The sequence below is a fragment of the Struthio camelus genome, chromosome 1, assembly GCF_040807025.1.
Source record: "Struthio camelus isolate bStrCam1 chromosome 1, bStrCam1.hap1, whole genome shotgun sequence".
NCBI lineage: Eukaryota > Metazoa > Chordata > Aves > Struthioniformes > Struthionidae > Struthio > Struthio camelus.
In genome coordinates, this window is record NC_090942.1 from 106,158,583 (window position 1) to 106,175,283 (window position 16,701).

General features: G+C 44.2%; 1 protein-coding gene across 9 annotated transcripts in view; it reads left to right on the forward strand.

The window, feature by feature from the left end:
- The window catches only part of PTGFRN (prostaglandin F2 receptor inhibitor), a 117,163-nt gene extending 103,973 nt beyond the window's left edge, over positions 1 to 13,190 (forward strand). For 8 of the 9 annotated variants that reach the window (XM_068910068.1, XM_068910077.1, XM_068910059.1 and 5 more), the window contains 3 exons: positions 426 to 533; positions 8,019 to 8,324; positions 9,560 to 13,190. In XM_068910068.1, the coding sequence (XP_068766169.1) occupies positions 426 to 533; positions 8,019 to 8,324; positions 9,560 to 9,726 (581 nt within the window). In that variant the 3' untranslated portion in view covers positions 9,727 to 13,190. Of the gene's footprint in view, positions 1 to 425; positions 534 to 2,328; positions 3,043 to 8,018; positions 8,325 to 9,559 lie in introns of those variants that run through there. The other variant, XR_011134858.1, reaches the window with a different exon arrangement.
- The last annotated feature ends 3,511 nt before the right edge of the window (positions 13,191 to 16,701 follow it).

The following is a 16,701-nucleotide window of genomic DNA, read 5'->3' on the forward strand; positions in this document are numbered from 1 at the left end:
ACTGTCTGTAGCATGTAAACACTGGTTTGCTCTAACTTCAATTCCTATTGAGAGCCTCCTCCAAAAAGATCCGGGCTGGATTAGCCTGAGGACGTGAACTCTCTTGCTCTTCAGGGAGTCACCAGTGGAAGAAAGGCTCCTTTTGTGCAGGACAATGGAAGGCAGATTGGGCAGCAGCTTCTATGTTGTCCGTGGTCTGTGACCCAGGTGAGCAGCAGGTCTAGCAGTTTGGGTACTTTGTCCTCGTAAAGGAATTAGTGGCTAAAAATGGATAACTGTTTTGTCAAATCTGTTACATGATTACTTATTACTGCTTCAGAGCTCTGTCTCTACCTGCAAGGAAAGGACGCTTTAAAACTTTCAAGGAAAGGTTTTGGATACTGAAGAAAAGCCTATTATTCATAATTGTGGTTATTCTTTTTTAGGTCCTGTGTTTAACGTCTCGGTGCATTCTGACAACCAGATGATTTACCAGGGTGAGCTGGCAGACTTGCTCTGTATCATCACAACGGAAGGAATGGCCCTCGAGCCAGGTATTTCCACAAAAATATATTAGTTTCAACTCATTTGCCTTCACCAGCCTGAATAACACTGACAACTAGAACCCTGTATTTCTTGAATGAGGCCGGGGGATCAAGGACCAGCATGGAAGTTTTAAAGGAGAGTAAGTGTAAATCCCGGAGAGTGTGTTTGCTTTACACAGCTTCATTTAGAACAAGACTTTTGTTTTACATTCTGTTGGGGAGGGGGCAAAGTGTTCTTACTGCCAAACTCACCTGTGCTGTCTGTACCGACTGACCCCTACTGCTAGCAATCTCAGCCTATAACCACTAGATGGGCCATGAGAATTATTCCTGTCATCTTTAATTAGAAAGGCAAAACCTGTTAGAAGAAAACACTGTCATCTATGAAGAAATCAGCTGGCCAGTCAGATTAACACTTCAGAGTGGATTTAGGACTGAATGTAAATCTAAAAATTACAAAAAATTGCCTCCTGAAAATTAATGTTCCTTGCTGATGCCTTCAGAGGTGAGCCTCTCTTTTGCATGAAAAAGGAGGAATAAATGCACTACCTAATTGCTTTGAAAAGGACAACGGACACTTTAAAGTCAAACTTTCATGAAGGGCCGAAAAGTTCAGAGAATTGCTCAAAACTTAGCTGCTTACCAAAGGTTTCCTGAGCTGTTTTTCATCAGAAATGGTATGAGAATAGCTCTGGTTGCTTTACTCAAAATTTGGGTTTGGTGTGAGTTTATTTCTTTTTTTTTTTTTTTTAATTTAATGAAGTCATTTTTATGTATGAATATAAAATATATTTGAAATATGACTATATATATGTTTAAATCCCTATCTAAATATAAATATATAAGCATTGAAACAAAGATGTGATTCATGTAAAGCTTGCATAAAATGCTACAGAATGGTGCTGTTCAAGAAATACTATGTCAAGTGTAGCTGTTGATGAGATCAAGTACCAGATTTCTGAAGTTCCAGACTGTCCATTTTACTCTAAATGCAAGTGTAGCACAGAAGCAATTTGCTAGATTAGTTCTATGCTTGTGAAAAAATGATAGATATCTGCAGTTGGTACTATTGAAATGCTTTATGGGGGGGAAAAAGCTGAGTAAACTTTATTGCAGACAAAAGATTCACAGCCTGGGAGACTGGACACAGTCTGCAGCAATGTATGTGTGTGTATGTATGCCTCAGCCTGTCCTTTATTGTGCTGTGCAGAAGCCTCTTGTAAGCTGAGGTGTTCCCAAGCTCTTACACGTATTGTTGCAAAAGCAGTACCCAAAGCAGCTGGCTGGCTTTGCAAAGCAGTACTTGCTGCCTGGGAGCAGCTGCTGCTTCTGCTGGTGTTTAATAGTTAAAATAAGCTTGGGGTTGTCTCACCAAAGAGGCCTCAGCATCCTTCATCCACTTGAAAGTCGGCAGGAAGCCACTTGCTAACAGAGGGGCTCACCTGTCAGTGCTCTGCTGCATTTGGCTTTGTGATGTGATTGTGCTTGCTAGCTTGAGCCTAGGAGAAACCCTGACAAGATAAGGATAATTGAATGGATTTAAGCAGAAAGGTGGCCTCTCCAGGGATCTGCTGATCTGCACAGTTAAGCTTAAACTGGGCAACCTTATTAGAGGACATTGATGTCTATTAAATTGATAGACTATGCCTAGAGTTTGGAAGTGTTGCAGTTACCAGAGATTGCTGAGCAGCCAGTGCAGAGTTTTAAATGTCAGCACTATAATCTGTTCTGTAGCTGGGTAACATCACTGTGAACATGGCAGATCTCTGCCTCTTTTTTTTTTTTTTTTCTTCCTCTGTAACAGGGCAGATTAGGCACACACAGTGGATATGCGCAGCAAGGAGTAAAGAAGTGTGACATTGGAGCAGGTGTTGAGGAACATCTGAGTTCATACTCTGAGCCTCGAGTTGCTGAATGAGCAGGATTTGGGGTTCAACCAGCCGCAGGCAGCATGTTCTTGTGGAGAAGATACATCTGGGCCTTTCAGATGTGCCTGAGAAACTGGCAGCTCTCCAGTGTAGCTGGTCCTCTGGATGAAACTGGCAGAAGAGCTGCAGGGAACAGCTGGGATTGAATGCTGCAGGGTGTATGGATTTCCCTTGTAATTCTGCCTTCTCACCCTTGAGAGATGGAGGGGACTAGGGAGTGGGAAAGCAGAACAGCTTAGGTGAAGAAGGGCTTTAAGGGCTCTTATGGTAACACCCAGATGTAATTACTCAGTAGTAACTCTTTTTCCGTATATCCCATCTCTGATCTGTCCCTGCACTGAGTTTTAATTCACAATTCAGTTCACCGCTGAAAAGGAGAGCTTGCTTGAAATGAATGCCAAAGCATTAGACAGACTGTGAAAATAACAGCACTGTGTCATCCCAGTGGGGCAGTGAGGCATAGGGTTGGAGAAAGCCTGAACCAATTAATCAGAGAGGAAGAGCAAGATTTGCTGGCATCTCCTAGAGAAAAACAGATCACAGCGCTACAGGCCTGCCTTTCTGTCTGGGAACCTGATGTGAAAGAAGAGGTGAGCATGTGCATATACACGCTGCTGTCCTGACTATATCCTATGGGGCATTATGGCTTTCAAAGGGCCTGGGTTCAGGATTCCCTCTGCTGATGTCAGACCTGCTGCAGTGGTATATTTTTGGGCCCTTTTGTGAGCAAAGTAGGACCAATGAATTTCATGGGATCTCTTGCTAAAGAGCATATCCAAAACAGTTTGAAAGCACGGTTAGATCAATCTGTTTGTTTCCAGAAGCATTAATTCTTGGTCGGACCCTAGTCTGCTGGAGGTAGTTCACAGTACTGTGTGTGTGTGCATACCCAGCCTGTGGAAACTTTTCAGAAGGGTGGAAAAGGTTTTAGCGTGACTACTGCATGCTTTAATTTCCTCTGCGTCTTTGAGACCCTGCTGGAGTGGAGTGTATATTACTGAGCCGAGTACGTGCCAGCAACTGCTCCATCTAAAGGAGTGCCCCTTTGGCTTGGCAGCTATGGTTGAGTTTTGAATTGGTGTGAGGCTCTGTGTGTGTCTGGGGGAATTAGTGGTACTTCTGTGCCCCAAAGCTATAAAGCTTCTTCTAATATTTTTGTAGAATACACATTTTCACAAATGGTCTTTCTGGACTTCCCAGATGACCCCTTCTTGGAGTATGTGCTTAGGGATTTAGGAGTATTGCTTTCTCTGCCTGAAAGGAGATGGTTTTTTATCTGTTCCAGACAGACCCACTGGGTACTCTGGAGAGTTTAACAAAGCCAGCTTGTTTTGTTTACCTCTTGTATGTCTTGAAGTGGTTCGCTCAGCTCTCTAGGAAGCCCTATTCAACCTCATTTAAATGTAGTAAACAAAAAGGGTCTCAAAATTGTGATTCAGCGCTGTAACAAGATGCTGAGAGCTCCATTCTAAGCAGTGGAAGTGTATGGTTCCTAAGAGCTGGTCTAGAAACAGGATTCCCTGTTTTGAGGACTGATTGGCCAGGGAAGCAGCTAAAACCCGGACAGCTTAGTCCTGTGTGTCAAATCAAAATGTGCATAAAGATGTGCTTTACATTTTGATGATCCTCACTAGCTGAGGAGGGGAAGAAGCAGAGCACCACTATTAGTCTGCTGGCTGAGCCTCTGAAGGGCCAAGTTCCCAGTGCTCTGTGTTCCTTTAGAAAGCAATTAAGTTGCATGAACTGGGGACGCTGAGGTCCTTGACAGACTTCTGAATTTGATGTTGGGATGTTATGCTTCTGTCTAATGCAGGGATGCTTAATGCCCTTGCCCGGCTGCCTCATACTACTTACAACATTGTGGCACAGGGGAGAAAGTGGTAAAAGACACCTTTACAGTTAAGTGTCTCTCTCTTGTGGCTTTTTATTTTTTTTGGGGGGGGGGGGTGTTAGCCTGGGAACAAAAATTTTTGAGAGAGTGACTTGTCAACATTGATACAAAGTGTGGGAGTGGGGATGGTAACAGGTGCCTTTGGGAAGCCGATGTGTGACCTAATTTTTATGTCAGTAAAGCCATGTATTTATCAGCACTTGGGAGCTGCTAGGCGTGTTCGTCACTGGTGTTGCTAAATTTTCCTGTGTTCTTATAGCATGAAGAATTGTGTGATACATAGAAATAATCAGATCACTTTGCTGCATGAAGCTACTTCATAGTGACAAGGAATATTTGCAGCCAAATCCTCCCTCTGACTCTGTATGCCTGTAGTGAGTCACTAATTGCACACTGTGTATACTGACTAATAAAATATGTTGGCGTAATACTGTTGTCCCATGTTGTAATTACAGAAGATAAATTCAGCTATTTCAAAATAACAGCAAGTGTCTGCACTCATTTTTGTATGTGAAGAGAAGGGAATCTCAAATGAGGGATCAAAGTACTCATTTCAGAATGAAAAGAAGGAATTCTTCAAAGATAGCAACTTGTCTGGGAAATCTGAAGGCTTGTTTTTTTTTTTTTTAATCTAAATTTATTGTTGGTGCCTTTTTAGCAAATGCAATGGTGTGTTCACTGTAGTTGAATTTAGCCTGGAAAGTGCCTATATGCTTCTGTGGTACCTTGGAAGCACAAAGAGCTCGTGGCCATCTTGATGATCTTTGGAAGGAATTGGTCATTCCTAAAGTGACTGCGTGTGGACCGGTGCTATTACCGTATTTGGCATGAACAGGCAGCTGGGACCAAGAGCAGTTTATGAGCTCTCTCCAGTAGAGGCCCTGTTTCCCACAGATAGTTGGATGAGCGTGCAAGGCAGAGGTCAGAGTTTGGTCCCATTAACCTCATGTGTGTATGGAGATTTTTATTAGCTTTGCTTTTGGCAGGGGAGCGGGTGTCAGAGTGTTAGGCCGTGCAACTAATATTATTTGTAGTATGACAGATAAGAGTGGTTGTTGTGAGGGCTGCTGGTCCACGTCCTATGCTGACCTCTAGATAGGATTGGGAAATCTCTTCCTGCCATAGGGCTGCAAAACATGCCAAATCCCCTCTTGAGGTTCTGTGTCATTGTGCAGAGCAGCTGGCCATGGCAAGCAGGGCAGTAAACTGGCAGGTGCCCCAAAACAGTCTGGTCAGCCAGCATCTCTGGTAGTAACAGAGTGCTGCCATCTGCTTTCTCATCTATTTGTTTCAGTTCTTTGAAGATGTGTGTGAAAACAGTGCACCTCACCTGTAGTGTTTCTTTCCTCTTGCTGCTCATTTCCTCCCCATCCCTGCACAGAGGAACTTTTACAGGGAAGCCAGTTATAACTCAAATAGAGGGTATTTTCTGTCTGCATTGAGGGAGGATGTAGTGCCTGGCAAGCCGATGCTATATCTGAAGTAGCATAGCTGAGGGTGGTCCCTACTTTGTTTTACAAGGCTGTCTTAAGGTTCCCTTCCTTTCTGAGGAATCAGCTTGCCTTGGAGAGGCTTAAAAATCATATTCACATCAATTTGTAGAGAATCTGAGTACAGCAGCAGGTTTAAGGCTTTAATTTTTCCATTAGCCTGGAGATCAAATCCGGAGCAAACTCAATTGGATGGAAGATCAGTTTTAAATTTGAGATTGCTAATACTTTATTCCTCACAAATCTCAACACTAGCAAATGGAGGTTTGATATACCCTGAATTTATAGGCCACTATCTTAGGTGTGGAAAGGTTAAGCCCTATGCACACATTCTAGTTGTAACAAAAACTTGTGCACGCACAGCCAGAAACCTCTGTTTCTAGTTTGGGCCTGTCAGCTCGTTGATTTGCCAGGGAGGAAGAGCTGTTGGTGAACCACGATGGCAAGCATCTGAAGCCCTCTCTCTTGTCTGTGCTCTAGGTCATACTAGGTTTAAGACTCTGGCAGATGTTGCTGGGCTCACGTAACGTCAGTGAATTGTTCTTTCTCTCTGTGAGAGAAAGAACATATGTGAGAATCTATTTATCTTGAGAGTGGCTAGTATGTTCAGAATAACCAACTGTAATCAGAAAGCAGTGATCAGAAAAGACATGATATAGCCTTCTTACTCACCTTCATGTTGGTAACTGAGTCCAGAAGAGAAGGGTTCGTTCCATGCTTTAGGTTCTACATATGTTGATTGCAATAGTGTCTCCTTGTTGCTGTCGATTGGATTCCCTTCCACAGGGCTCTAGAAAATAGGCAGCCTTCAAATCTTACTTTGCTTTAAAAACTATGTTTGTAATAGCATCCCCGCTGTTTTCTGCCATAACACTCTTAACAGCTTAGCAGAGCATTGCAGTGATTTTTAAAGTACATGTTCAGCTACGCTGGCCTGAGAGGGTTAAGACTGAGCTCTGCTAATGGGATCAATAGAATCTTGCATGCCTGTAGAAAGAGCTGGATGTGCTGATGGACTCTGACTACCTGTCAGCTGATATTAAAGGTTGAAGATGCTGCAAAGGCTTTTTGTAGATTATCTCCTTGGGTGGTAAAACTTGTACTTGTACTTATCAGGCATAATTGCCTGATAACGCATGACAGTAAACATCAGCTGTGGAAGACACGTAGAGAAGCATCATGGTCAGGCTTTGATCCTGAATGCTTTGTGTTTTTATAGGTAGTTCTTTTGCGCTTTGTGTAGAATCTCTGCCCTCATATAGGCAGACTAAACATGAGCAAGAGGCTTCTGCAGGAAAAAGTCTTCTGACTCTGTGTAGCCCCTGCAAGAAGAGAGTGGTTGCAAATCACTCTCCACTAGCAAATGTGTAGCATTTCTTCTCCCTTGTCACCGTTGTTACAGCATCAGAGCATGTCTCATGGCATTAGACCTGCTTAGTGAAAACTTACATCTGAGATGAAATACAAGTTTTAAGATGGTAGGCAGGAAAATAGGCAATCTCCTCTTTGTCGTACCTGTAGTAAGTCACCCTTTCTGTGCAGTTATATTCTTTCTGCCAGTTGGAATCCAGTGCTTTGGTCTTCCCAGTAAGGGGATGTTCAGGGCACTCTTTTTGTCTTCCACTGTCAGACCAGTACTTGACAAACTTTTCCTCTTGCTCTTAGCTCCAAACTCCGCCCACAACTTGATTGCACTTCCATTCAGGGTCTTCTGTTTCTAGGAGCCCTTTCCCAAGCTAACTGGCAACGTTCACTGAAATTCTCCTAGTAACTCTTCAAGTCTGTCTCCTTTCTACCTTCTCCATTTCACACGTTCCATCTCGCTTTCACAAAAGCAGTGCTTCCACTGCCTGTACATGTTGGAAGGTCTAGGGCCTGCCAACATCTATTCCCAGCTGTTAATTAACCTTTAGAGTGCTTTCTATGAATATCAATCCTAGTTCCTCTAGTTTCCAGTGCTAATTATTTTTCATGTCTTAGCATTTCAGATATACGTATGCTCTTAAGGCTGTTTCTGATTCTTTCGTCAACCCTATTTGGTGTTGGAAGGACAGAGGCTGAAACAGGAATAATCATCCAGTTTTTCATGCTACTTGCAGGTTCACCCTTCCAATGATAAAATGGCACTAGAATACCCTTTGGAGCTCACCAGTCTGTCCAAATTCTGCTCTATCCCCAAACGCAGATGATATGTCCTTTGATGTCTCCTGGTTTGCGGTGCGCTCCTTTGCATTGGATAGAGAGCCCATCTTGCTGGCCTCGCTGGACCGGAGAGGGATCGTGACACAGAGCAGGAGAAACGGGAGCAGCGATCTCAGCCTGGAGAGAATCAGCCCCCTGGAATTTCGGCTCCGTGTGCATGGCTGCGAGGACCATGACTTTGGGAACCACTACTGTGTAGTGACCCCGTGGGTGCGGTCCGCCACCGGTGTATGGCAGCGGGAGCCTGATGTCCAAGCCAAGCCCATCTTTTTATCTGTGAAAATGGATGGTAAGAGATTGCAGTGTGTGTGTGTGTGTGTGTGTGTGTTGGGGAGGGGTTAACCCTTTATTATGTCTTTCAGTGACAAGTATTCCTGAGGTCATTTTAAAAAGTGCCTGTGATAGTCTGATTAGATTTTGTTATCCTTTTTTGTTGTTTTCAACTTCTGATTCTAGATTCTGTAATGTGGCTAGGCCTGAACGGACCACACTCCTAGGGCTGAGCGTTCTCTTTCCTGATCTAAGCGTTGATATTTTGCATAGCTGGGGCATCTTTTAATTGAGGCTCAGCATTCTCTCCAGGTGTGAACCCTTCTGCTCCCTGCAGGAGGAAGCCTTGGTTTGCAGCTGGGGTGTGTCGAAGTATTAGGTCAGTCATGGTTAATATCAAAGCTGAGAACAGAGCGTCAGAGCTCTGACTTCTTCCTCTCTGTCCTAACCACAAGATGTGCTGCTCCCTGCCCTTTGCCTTGCCTGCTTGTTGCAAGTGTTGCAAGACTTTCATGAGAAGCAAAATGCCTATTAGACGCTTGTGTTTAGCACATAGTTACGGTTTTGTACTGGAAGCTTCCCTCTCAGCAATTTGAGGAAAGGCCACACTGGGAAGTCCCAGGAACTTGAATGAATCAGAAGTTATTGTTCTCCTTACTGGGCAGATGACACTGCCTTTCCAGACTCCTTCCATTTCTCGAGCCTGCCCTTTACCTAAATGGTAGGTGCCTAGCACTTCAGAAAATCAATTCGCTAGTTTAGGCACCAACTGTAGCGTCTGTTGAGACAGGATTGCTTAGTGGCAGTGAATATGCGGTTGCAATCCAACAAAGGGATAAATAAGTCCGCTCCTTGCCATTTGGAAAACAACTTACAAAAAAAATGCAGCGGCAGTCTGCCTCTGGGGAAACGTTGCAAGGCTTTTATTTGGAAGAGCAGGTAATGGGATACCTCTTAGAAGTGGCTCCACTCTGCTGTCTCGCTCTACGGTTTCTCTGGTGCTTCCAGTCTCCCTGAGGCTTTGGAACGGTGGATAAAGAAATAGAAGGTCAGGAGGTAAGGCAGAAGAGACCAGTTTTTTGAAACCTCAAAAGACAGAAGCCAAGAAGGAAAATTAGTTTAATTCCCTTCTGAAATAATTAATCTGCCTGTGACTGAAAGGTGTGGGTTTTTCCCCTTTCTTAGACAAGAACAAATAATGTGCCCTTTGAATTTCTCACTGATATAATGACTTTATTTGCCTTCCTCTTTCAGTTCTGAATGCTTTCAAATACCCCCTGTTGATTGGCATTGGTCTGGCCACTGTCATTGGACTCTTATCCTGCCTCATTGGCTACTGTAGCTCCCGTTGGTGCTGCAAGAAGGAAGTGCAGGAAACAAGACGAGAACGTCGCCGGCTAATGTCGATGGAGATGGACTGAGCGTGGGAGCCAAAAGCACTTGTGTTTTGTGAGAGACTCGCAGGGCTCTTGGACTGTGCTGAGACACTCATTGCAGGCCCAGACAAGACAGTGTGTTTCCTCTCCGATTTCAGCCTGAACCTCAAACTTCTCCTTGTTACACATCATGTCCTGGGAGTGCTCAGGCCATATTTAGCAACTCAGATTTCTCCTTTTCCAGTAGCCCTTTCTACACAGGGAAAAGTCCTTCTAATGTGCAAACTGTCAAGCCTTCTTTCAGCAGGGCCCTGTGACAAAATTCACTAAGTTTTTTGTTTGTTTGTTTGTTTTCTCTCCTCTCATGGTTTTGAAAATATCTAGTATGAAAAGACGGTGGGGAAGGGGATGGGTTGGAAGGAGCTGGTAGAAGTGTTAGACTTTCATCATGTTAACCAATCTATTCTTTCTCCCTCTCCCATCACACCGTCCTGTTCCCTTTCTCTCTTCACCCTGGTGTCTCACTGACTTCTCTGTGTTGGGACAAAGGCTGAAGAACAGTGCTTGCTGGTGCCTCCTGAGACTGTTGCAGTGAAGAATTGGTTTATGGTTGTCACATGCCTTCTCTTCTCTGGCTTTCAAAGGGTTTATAGTTAACCCCAAAACAGAATTTGCCTGCCTGGAGGTTTGAGATATTTTTTCTTTAAGGATTTTTCTATTTTCAGTGCTCAAAATTCTTAGCTGTGGTGAATAGGGGCTGGCTTAGCAACCCTGAAGAGTCAATCCTCAGACAAGCATTTCCTGGATCTCTACCTGTGGCCACCTCCTCCTTCCACCCCTCTACCTTCTTTTCTACCCACTACAGCTGCTTCTGTTGTGCCGCAGACCCTTGTGGTCGTGGGGCAACGTGGCATCAAGGAACGTGGCCCTGCCTTCTGCCAGTCTCAGCAGAGAGGTAGGAAAGCTTGCCTCAGTGGTGATGGCACTCGCCATCCACGAGTGTCACGAGTGGTGACTCGTGGAAAACCTGGGATGCATCTTTATGTGTAGTTGGCCAACTGATGGTCACATTTTCGGGGAGATTTGGAAGCTAGGTGTTATGAACGCACAGGCCAGACTGTAACACTGCTTCTGCCATTCGCTCAGTGGTAACCTTTGAGCCTGTGAGCAGAGTCCAAGATGTGTGGTAGCTAAAGTGCAGCTCAGGGTAGGAATAAGAACTCTCCCAAGAGGGAGCAAGAATCCTTCAGGTTCCAGTGATCCTAGTCTTGTGTGAAAGGCCCTCTGTCCATAGGCCTGCAGCAGGGCTTTCCCCATGAATTTGAGGCATATTTCTAGGTGCTATAATATAAGAAGTTCTGCTTTGGTCTTCCACATACTCTGACCTGGCTCCTAACTGGGAGCAGCTCCTTTTCTTGGCAGCTCTGTCTTTCCAGCACAGCTGGTGTTCTAAGCAATAAAAGTCAGAATAAAATTACTGTGCATAAACAAACAAGTAGGACTGTACCATGCTCTGACGTCACAGCCAGCATTTGGCTCACGTCAAGATGGGTGAGGAGTCTAGAGCTGGTGCCAGGGCTCCGTCCTTTTTAGATTTTTTCTGAGGATGACAGAAAAGATGTTAGATGAGGAAATCGACAGAAGGTAGTGGCTTTGGTGTACTGCTGCCGATCTAAACATTAATGATGTCCTTGATTGTCTCCTTCACTAGCAGCTCATCTCAGTGCACATTCCAGAGCAGCTGCAGGTCTAATATTGCTGTTGTTATGATGGCTTCATTTCACATTAGTACTTGTGGAATCTTTCACTCAACATTATAGCTATTCCAGATTGGTTTTTGAGTGTTTTTTTTCCCCCTGATCTTGCATTATGACCTTTGTTCTGAGGCTGTTGTGAGGTTTTTCTTCTAGAAAGCTGTGTTTTGCCCTCAACACACAAACACCCGTGTATGCACACACGCACACGTCTAATGATTTTTGGAGGCCAAATGTGAGACATCTTCAAAATGGGCTTGACTTTCAGAGTGGGGGCTTGCAACTCTATAATTTGACTCTTAAACATTTCATGCAGTGGTCCAAAACTGACATACCCAAAACCTATACATCTCTGGGAAACCTTAGCCTGAACATCTGCAGAAGCTTTTTTTTTCTGGCCTACTGTTTTCCTTTGTGGGAGAGCTTTAAAAAGGTCTATGTTGCAGGCAGTGTAGCTGTTTCTGCTGAGGAACAGGGCAGACACAGTCTCTAGGTTCTACTCTGAAAGCCCAGAAAGTGATGCTTTCCAAAGGAGAGGAATTGAGGAGAGGATTCACTCAGACACCGCTTTGACAGCAAGAGGTTTTTCTTCCTCTCCTGTTCTGCCTGTGGTAGTGAAATCTCGCTTTTCCCTAGGCATTCTGGGATACCACTCTAATGTTTTGAATTCTGGCTGTCCTTCCCACACTGATCTAAGCAGTTTCTTTCCTGTTTTAACATGTGCTTTCTTCACCAAAGGCTTGTGGCATTGGGGGATTTAGGGAGGGGTTGTACTGGTTAAGTTTCAAGCATGGCATCAGTCACTTGTTCTCCTTGCAGACTGAGTCCTTTTTTATGTGCTCTAGGTTAAGTTTTGGGGGAAAGAGGATTGTGACTGTAACGCAATAATTAGGGAACGATTGAGCAGGGAACCGCCAGCTCTTCCCAAGCACACAACGCAGCACACTTTCTCCCTGCTGGAAGAAACTCAGGGTTATTTTGGTCAGGGCTCCCTGCCCCTTTAGTGAAAGGTCCCCATGCCCTTAGTTAATGCTGACCATCCTTCATGGCCTATAATAAACCATCTTTGTCATTCCAACTGAAGCAAGTTCACCACTAGCTCGTACTGCTGCCAGCCCCTGGAAGGCAATGCTGCATCCCCCTACACCTTGTTTTTGCTGTAGTTGGAAGGCTAGAAGCTGAGGGGCAAGACCTACCCCACAGGTTTCCTTCTAATTGTGCCAATTTTGTATTATTCCCCTTTTAAAAAAATATTCTGGCAATCTTGTCTTTAATGAGAAAATGTCTTGGTCACTTTCCGTGTTTTTTAGTATTATTATTTCCTGTGTGATCGGGGTGTGCGTGTACATGAGTGGAAGTATGTGGTGCATGTGGTTGTGTATTAAACCTGGAGAGTGTCAGGAGAGTAAACTCTCTAAGTACTGCCTGAGATGCAGTACAATGTCTGTATCCTCCCAGCTGCAACCTCTGGTATTGTCCAAGTATCCTAAGGGCTCACGATGATCTTCCTATTTGCTTTGCCACATCTTTTGGTTAAGCTGGTAAATTTCTCCAAGCACTTGGAACTTGATCCAGGACAAGCTGAACGTTGTACAGCAGAAGGGCAAGATGTTTTCTTTCATTTGTTTTAATTTCAAACTTATAAAATAAAATGTTTGGCACAATTCCTGAATGCAGGTACCGAATAGTTCTAACAATGCTGTGTAAAATGTTTCTTTTAATGTTTAAAATAAAGAGCGAACCTTTTTTGATTAAGTCTGTACTGTGGGTCTTGATCTTTGAGCGATGAGCAGTTCTTCCCTTGTACCTTGCACTTACGCAGACGCTATTGCAGAGGCAAGAGTGTCAAATGTAAACCTTACAACACCGTTTCCAGCACTGCTTACCATATGAAGTAAGAATTACCCCTAATTTACAGCAAGTTTAAATCATTTGCCTACATTTGTGTGATGAATTGGGGCTCTTAATTGTTACCTGATCTATGCTGTTTCTCCCCCACCTGAAAGTTAATGTTTTTGTTGCGAGTTTTCATGTGATTAGTTTGGGACATGAGTCAGTCAGGAGTGTCTTTAGTATTTGTTGTAAAACCTGGGCATTAGGCGTTGAGTCTTCCTTGATTCTTCCCTAGGCCTCTCTTTTCCAAGGTACTAGGATGAAAATCAGTAGTATTGAGGTAAACCTCCTGTTTATTTTGCCAATGGCTTAATTCAGGATTTTTTTTCCCCGTTTGTTATGCCAGTATCCTCAGCTGCAGTGTAAGGACACCACAGTAGCACAGTAAGAAGCTGACTTCTTTCCTAACAAGAAGTTGCTTGGTGCAGAAGCAGTTTTGGGAGGCCAAGATTGGCTTTGAAAAGGCCGGTTTATGTTCAGGCTGGTGCTTGATCTGCCTTAGACAGCTGGAGTAGCGTGGGCCAGTTGACAGCAAAGTTTGGTTCTTTGACTTCCCTCTGACTGGTGGTCTTGCAGCTGGTGTCAAAAGAGATGTCCCCTATGGAGTGTTCCTACGAAAAGCTGGGAGGTGGTACCAAGCTGTAAGTTCTTGAGGGGGATAGGAACCATCAGCTGAGATTAGAAAAATACCAGGAATGGTCTCTGATCCCTCAGCAGAGCCTTTGCCAGCTGCAAGCATTTAACACATGCATACTCCCAAGTAATGAGTGGGATGCTTGTAAGGCAGCAGGCTTTGTAGCAGTGCAGGTCACATACTTCCTGGCAAGTTTAGATTAATCTTGTGTAGTTCCCTGCCCCCCCCCCCCCACCCGCTGGGATGGCCTGGGCCTTGCTACCATCAGTGTAACAGTACTAGGATGGTATCATAAAGAAGAAAGTAAAGCTAACACCTAAAGTTTGGGGACGAAGGGAGGCAGGCTACTGCCTGTGAGTGTTGCTATGAATGGTGCGAGTGATCAGATCTCTCCAGCATCGACTTGTATCTGCTGTGGCTCGACACTGCTATCTGCCTACAGAAGTATTTAGCTGCCTAGTATGACAGAGGCAGCCTGAAAAGCACTTCTGTGCCAGAGCCCAAGTGCTTAGTTGTTTCTAAAGCACCAGGCTCAGGCAATGTGGTTATTTGTGTGTAGAGGCTGTGCTTGTTCCACTGCAGGGCCCGGTTGTGCTGTGATGGCTCTGGCTGACTGCCCTGCTCAGTTCAGGGCCAATCCTAAAGTTTTAGCCAGGTTGAAGCAGACTGGCATTGTGAGGTGTGCTTGAAGGGAACCATGTTGTATAGATGTGGAACTCGGTCATGCAGATCTTCCTAGGAAAAAGTACTGCTTTGGGCTTTTCAGTGGAACTTTACATTTTTATGATTGCAGGGGGCTGTGGTCTCCATAGCAGGTAACAGGAGAGCTAGCGCTTGAAGGAAGAGCCTTCAGCCACTGATCAAGCCGTATTGCGATGCTAACTGAAGATAAAACTAATGCTCGTTCTTGTATGAGGTAAGCAACGCACCTTAAACGCAGCACATAGCCTTCCATTTGGGCAGCACTTTGTCTCCTCTCCCTGGGGGCTGAGTTGCATTCTACTAAATTCCAGAAGTGTAAATGCAGTTTCTTCCACCTCTACCAAAGGGTTAGAAAAGGAGGGGTTTCCAAAGCAGACTTAGCAAAAGCAAGTTAGTATTATATTGTACTCTGGTCATGTGGGATTTTATAAGCTCCAGCATGTACTGGGCCTTAGACTAGGCCACAAACTTAGTCTGGGTATTCTTCTGCTGGCTAAAAAAAAGAATAACGAAGCTTCAGATAGAAGGACATGAAGTTTTGTTTCTGCTGCTTAAGAAAACCTGACTCATGCCCTCTGGTTGCTTGTTTGTGTGATGCTGCCAATAATTTGGCATATTCAACAGATGGCAAGAGCTCTCAAAGATACTAAGTTCCCACGAGTTTCTAAAGACTGAACTAGATAGAAGGGAAGATGCTTCCCCCCTGTACAGAGGCTTCAATATGAACAAACCAGTTACTGAGCACCTGAGAAACCAAAGAGGAGATCTCTGAGAGAAGTAGCTGGGGCTTGCTGGCTCTGCGGCTCTTGTCTTCTGTGCTCTATGGAGACTTCACCTCTGCAAAGGCCTTGAGCACATCAGCAAGGATTCTAGGGCCACGCTAAATGGGGAAGAATATATGAAAGCTATTATGCAGCTACAGTCAAATGCAGGTTATGAATGCAAATAAAATGCCACTAATATCTCCTTTGATGTTTAGGTACATCCTCTTTTCTTTCTGTCTGCTGCCTTGCTGCTCATGCCTGTGTTTTGTTCCCTCTGCCTCTCTTCTTTAATTTCCTATCCTCTTTCTTCTGCACCTTCAGGAGTCCATCTCTTCTTGCCTTTGCCTTCTGGGCTGATGTTTGTGTCTGTGTTTCTTTTTTGCTTATCTCTGAGGCGAGGTACTGTTGCTGTGCATCCTTGAATGATCTGCTGAGAGCTCAGTCTTTAAGACTCTAGCCTGGTGCCCACTGCAAATGATCTGTAAAGCTGGCTTCTTCCACACGCCTACAAATATTTTGTAGTCTTTTAGTCATGGAGACTCCGGAGAACATGGAAGAAAACCAAGCATCTCTGATGGGGAAATGACTCCAAAGAGACATTTGGATTTCCTTTGCCAAAGCAGAAAGGACAGTTTCTTTCTAAAGATGATGTTTATGGCCTGATTACTCCCGAGTGGCTGCTTGCTGTCATAATACAAGTGCTGCTCTCATCTATGAGCTCCAGGCAGGCAACCTTTATGCTGAACATCATACCTAATATGAAACAAAGTTGTTTTTTTTTTTTTTTCCTGAAGGTAATTTTGATGGGATTCATGTTTTGCACGCAGGTTAGTCATACTGGACTTGAGAAATAGATACCTCAAGAATACAGTTTATCTGACCTTCTTGAGGCATACATTTTAGAACAAGAACCACCTGCAAAGTGCCCATTCCTTGCCATTAGCCATAAAAGAGACTAGGGTGACAAGTTTACCTTAGATAGGAAAATTGGATGAGATGAGGCTAGGCAAATGAGAGCTGAGAGAAGTGAGGTAATAGCAGCTCCCCCTAGTGATGGCAATAGGGAGGGAGGAAGTGAGGGCAAGTGGTTGCAGTCGTTATTGAACCAAGATGCTGATGATGGGTCCTCAAGCTCCTAGTAGCGTTCATTCTTACATAACCTATGTTTTTGAGAAGAATTCAAGGATGGATTTTAATCTTGATTTTTTTTTTTTTGCTATGTTTATAATTACTTGCAAAGCATCTATGTCTCTGTGTAGAATAGACCTTGGAT